The sequence below is a fragment of the Arachis ipaensis genome, chromosome B06 (assembly GCF_000816755.2).
Source record: "Arachis ipaensis cultivar K30076 chromosome B06, Araip1.1, whole genome shotgun sequence".
In the NCBI taxonomy this organism is placed as follows: Eukaryota; Viridiplantae; Streptophyta; class Magnoliopsida; order Fabales; family Fabaceae; genus Arachis; species Arachis ipaensis.
The window spans coordinates 5,502,788-5,508,313 of NC_029790.2; the positions used below are offsets into that span (position 1 = coordinate 5,502,788).

The window sequence follows — 5,526 nt, forward strand, 5'->3', positions numbered from 1 at the left end:
TGGATGCTTTTCTTCCCTCTCTGGGTTACCTAACATGGCATGCTTATACACCAAGTGCCACATTTTCATATATCTATCATTCCCTTCCTGTATTCTATAAGCAGGCTTAGCTTCTTTCTGCAAAGAACACACCTGCATTACTTCATTATCTCCTTCTTTTTCTTCACCACTGGTGGCTACTTCTCCCTCCAATATCTCAATATCAAAAGAAGAAGGCTTAACCACATCAACTAATGTTGATTTCTCAAAGGCATCATACCTGAAGTTGTTATTTTCTTCATCCTCTCCCATAGAACTGCCACCTTCACCAAATGTGGATCCTTCATTGTCAACAGCCCTAATACTTGAGTCCTTTACCTTCCTTTTCCCATTCTGAATGTTAGATATGCCACTTTCAGTGTTAACAATTCCGGTTTTCTGAGCAACTTTCCTTGAATTACCAGACTTATTTGACCTGGTAGCAGCTCTACCATCCATTTTCATGCTCCTTTGGGCCTTCAACTGACGCCTCCTCATAGACATAAAGCGTTTCAATGGAGGCAAATCCTTGTGCCGATGACCGTGAAGGGAACAGTAACTGTATGGACAAACCTTCACTGCTGATACTTCTTGAGAACCATTTTCGTCAAGTGGCAATTCATTGTGATCAGAGAAATGGGAATCCTTGAGAGTTGAAGAACATGTGGCTCTATGCAAGCATGATTCTGTGGACAGAGAGATGTGATGATGGCCTTTGTCCATGGAAGCTTTCCTTGATTTGGAAGTAGGCATCTTTGCTAGGATCCTCACAGGCTTCAAGCTCAATCTTCTTGTAAGAACTCTCTGGGGTTTGTTACCACCATCATAAGATTGTGTATCATCACTGTCACAAATGGATTCAGATACTTTTCTTGTTGATTTTTGGCCATTCAGAGTTCCAATCTTGATTGATCTTGATGACTTGAGTTTCCTCCTCACATCATTCCTTCCGGATATCTTTCTGCTCAGACTCCTCTTCAGTTTCACAGTTGTGAATAGCATTTGTGTATTCTGCAGACAAGAATCAAGAATCCATGTCAGAGATTCAAGAAAGACTTCACATCTATGGCTCTATAAGGTACAGTTCCACAAGAATCAAGACTCAAGAAGGAATGCATATTTTTCATTTTATCCTTTTCACAAACACTGAAGCTGCCCAAAATCAAGCTTTTACAAATTTATCAAGAATCAGTAAACTTTCTTTTTACCTGAAAGCTCTCCTTTGCATGAGAGCTACTTGTACCCTTCATGTAATGAGGTGATGAATCTGACATCTCAATTGGGGTTGTTGGCATTTCTGAACTTTCTGTTGCAAAAGATGAGAGAATGGAGAGATTCTCATGCTTGGATTTCCCTCTTCTATTGGTTGATCTCATGCTTGAAAATCTGGGAAACCTTATTGATCTCATTTTCTTCAGTTTCTTCCCAGATCCCAACCTTCCTATGCTTTCATGCTGAAAAGAAAGCGAGTCCTCTGTTTCAGGCACACTTTCAGATTCAACCTCTAGATTGATCATTCTGCAGAAGTGCAGAACACATTCAACACATTGAAATAAAATTTGGTGGAAAAACAAATAAATTCTAGATTGAGTAATGAAAACAAATTAACAAAATTAAATGGTCTGGCACCTATTTGTGAAAATGCTCCAGAGAAGTGTGTGTAGTGTACTTTGTTCTTTGTTGTATAGCTGTGTACCAGTTTTCTTAGTTGCACTTTGATATTAAAATTAATGGAGGAATTAAAAAAATTATATATATTAATAAAAAGAAAAAAAAGCTATGGCTCTTGAGATTTACGTCTAGGAATTGGAATTGAAATTGTCAAGAGATTTTTTTTTTCTTTAATTTATAAAAAAAAAAGTGAAATGGAGACATTGGAGTGCTTGACTAGTAGGCAAGAAAGGAAGATTCTCTTGCATTTAATTGACCTGGCCTATGGTCAATACTCAATAGAAATATAGAATTCGACGTGATAACAACTCAATTTTATTTTATTTATTATTATTTTATTTTGGAAACATGATGACAATCATGATTTCACGGCTTGTACGTTTCGTTTGTGAATTGTGATCTCCAAACTATATTTTAATATTGAAAAAGTATAGGGTACCAACATATTATCTGTCAATTTATTGTCAATAATAATTAATTATTATATTTTAAATACATATATAAAGAGACACATTCAAAAAATATGTCTATAAAGACATTTCTATTAAACACAACTGTTCATACCCTGGCCCAATAAATAGGACCCAGGATCCAAGCAAAAAAGCCCAACCCAAAGGGGTTGGCCCTCCCCCAGTACCGGCCTTCATCCCCAGAAGTCGGTACTGAACACGACCTACTCCAAAGAAGTCGGATACGAGGGTTAGCTGGCAGATAACACTCATTCGAATGAGTAACTGCCCCTAGAAACTCTCTAACCACTCCCCCGAATGCGAGGAGGCATTCCAGGAGTTCAAAAAGTTTTTGAGCCAGCCTCCTATCTTGACCCGACCTATAGCCGGAAAAGACCTCATCCTATACCTCTCCGTGGCAGACAGGGCTGTCTCAGCAGCCTTGATAAGAGAAGAGGAGGTCAGGCAACACCCAATCTACTTCATCAGTAAAGTTCTACAGGGCCCTGAGCTAAGGTACCATAAATTAGAAAAGTTTGCCTACTCCTTAGTAATAGCCTCTCGAAGGCTACGGCCTTACTTTCAGGCTCACACAATAAGAAGAAGGGGAATATCAACACCATTGTTAAAGTGTGTACCGACCTTAAAAACCACCGAGGTGTTGGAGGAGGTACATAGCGGAATCTGCGGGAACCATCTCGGAGCCAGGTCATTGGCCAGGAAAGTAATCCGAGCTGGATTTTACTGGTCAACCTTACAGAAAGATGCCACAGAATTTGTGAAAAAGTGCCAGCCATGCCAAATGCATGCAAATTTCCACGTGGCCCTCCCAGAAGAGCTCATTAGTATCACTTCTCCATGGCCCTTTGCAAGGTCCTTTTCCCCAAGCGCCAGGACAAGTTAAATACCTAATAGTGGGAATAGATTACTTCACAAAGTGGATAGAAGCAGAACCACTGGCCACCATCACTGCACAGAGGAGTTGGAGGTTCCTCTACAAAAATATAATCACAAGGTATGGGATACCTTATTCCATTACCACAGATAACAGAACCCAGTTCACCGACTCCACCTTTAGAAGCCTGGTAGCCAGTATGAAAATTAAACACCAGTTCACCTCGGTGGAACACCNAATCCTCCAATAAAACAGGAAGCGGCGCAGGCATAATATTGGTAGATGAAAGGGGAACCCAGATAGAAGTTTCCCTCAAGTTCGAATTCCTAGCTTCAAATAATCAGGCAGAATACGAAGCCTTGATCGCAGGATTGAAGCTGGCTGAAGAAGTCGGTGCTACGAAAGTGATTCAAAGAGTCAAATAAACCACGAAAAGCATGTGCGCATAAGGTAACTCAAAACCCTTATCCAGAAAGGGAATTTATTTAACGCTAAATTAAACCCCTATTAAAAAGGGGCACCACTGTTTTGTTTACGGCCTTAAAAGGCCAAAATTGTTCAAAACACCAACAAATAAATATAAAGAGTTCAAAAAAGAGGGGCCCACAAGCCGGGCCCCAATAGCCAAAAATCACTTTTTTAGATCACCACCAGCAGGATCAGGGGGAACGCCAGGGGTAGGAGTTGAAGAGGAAGTCGGAGGAACAGTAGAAGAACTCGGAGCGTCCTTAGAGCGAGGAGGGGACTCTACGATCCTCTGCCCCCGAGTCTTTAAATCAGACTCAGATTATGGGGCCCTCCCCCACGCTTTTCGGAGGAACCCCACAATGGCTGCTTCTACCTCAGTTAAATCATCCAGATCATATTTCTCGCAAGGGGAGGCCTCCAGCCAATATAAAGGAAATTGGGGAGAAGAATGATCATCCAGGAAAAAGGGGTGGTGACCCTCTACAGCTTGCACTTTGAAAAAGTAGTTCTTGAAGTCATGAAAGGACTCGTCAAAAAGGGTAAAAAGTCTCCGACCTTGTATGGCTCGGAACGACACCCACTGTTGTTTATTGTTTAGCCCACTGAAGGATTTTGTCATATGGAAAAGATGGAAGAAAATCTTTAAAGAAGTCGGGAACTCTAAAGCCTGGCTGACAAATTGATAAATTTTCAAAAAACCCCAAGAGTTGGGGTGAAGCTGGGTGGTGGGTGGTCGACAGTGACGCAAAACAGATATCTCAAAATTCGAAAAAATTTGAATGAGTAACCGCCCCTAGAAACTCTCTAACCACTTCATAGAGCCATATCTTAACCTCCCTAAGATATGGGAACGGTTATCCACCTAAAAAGGTGGCACTACTTCAGCGGTGGTTATTGGTTCACCACTATAAATACCCTGACATCCCTCAGGTATCACTAAGTCCCAATACATTCTCAACTTGCTCACACTCTTGCTAACTTAGGCATTGGAGTGTCATTGCAGGTACCACCCCCCATTCTTCCAGACGCACAAGTCGAACGGAGGAACACCGAGTTTCAGGTGCACCAGCTGGCCACCTCCCTCACACGTTTGGGTCAACCAACGTCATCCGGCCCACTAATCTCCGGTTACCCACCGTAACAACAACCATAAAAAAGATATTTTTATTAGACACATTCACGAAGACACTTCTATAAAACACAATTTGACAGAAGTTGGCAAACTGTTGATAACGTAGCGGAACCGTTTAATGTTTGGTAGAAAAATATTTCATTACGTCTATATGTAGAAAAAGTCTAAACACTCATCATTCTTTCTTCCTTTCTTTGATAACTACCAACTTTTATTATGGTTTATATTAAAAAGTCATGCGTTAATGCCATCCATTATATGGAAAATTTTTATTTAAACTTTTGATATATATTTAAACGAATAAATGATCTAATCAATCGACCAATTCAAATCGGTTTACGTTCTTATCACTCTATTATTGAAAAGGTTAAATCGTTCCATATAAAGCAAATAATTACGGAAAGAAAAGCGAGATTTTATGTATAAATTCATTTTAAATTCTAACGACAACACTTTAATGAGTGAGAAAGTGAGTGTTGATGCATGCACAATGAGTGTGACAACTGACAAGTGTGAGTTGTGCTGCTCTGAAGAATAACGCGTATTGTGAGTCATAGGTGCCACCCATGACCGAGAAGAAGACTATCATATGGATCTGGGCTCAATGGGATTGTGTTTTGAAGAAGCCCATCTAAAATTTTTTCTAGGCCCATGAGAGGTGTCCCTTTCGGTCACGTTTGGCTGTTCCCCTTCCCTTATCTCTGGGAGGTATGGAACCGAATGCTTGTGCGATTGGATAGGTTTGTACATGATACGAAAAGTTCCAAAGCTGCAATTCCCAGTTCCCAATTCCCAAAGATATGGTTAGGTTTTCAGTTATCTCTAGTACCACTACTTTTTTTAATACCAAATTTTATGACACACGTTAAGAAAGAGTCTGTTTCGACGTCATT

General features: G+C 40.4%; 1 protein-coding gene across 1 annotated transcript in view; it reads right to left on the reverse strand.

Annotated features, from left to right (window-relative positions):
• LOC107645531 overlaps positions 1 to 1,931 on the reverse strand; it is a gene marked incomplete in the record, with an annotated part of 4,444 nt that extends 2,513 nt beyond the window's left edge. The window contains 3 exon segments of the mRNA XM_021103805.1: positions 1 to 1,029; positions 1,227 to 1,536; positions 1,648 to 1,931. Coding sequence (XP_020959464.1) covers positions 1 to 1,029; positions 1,227 to 1,535 — 1,338 coding nt within the window.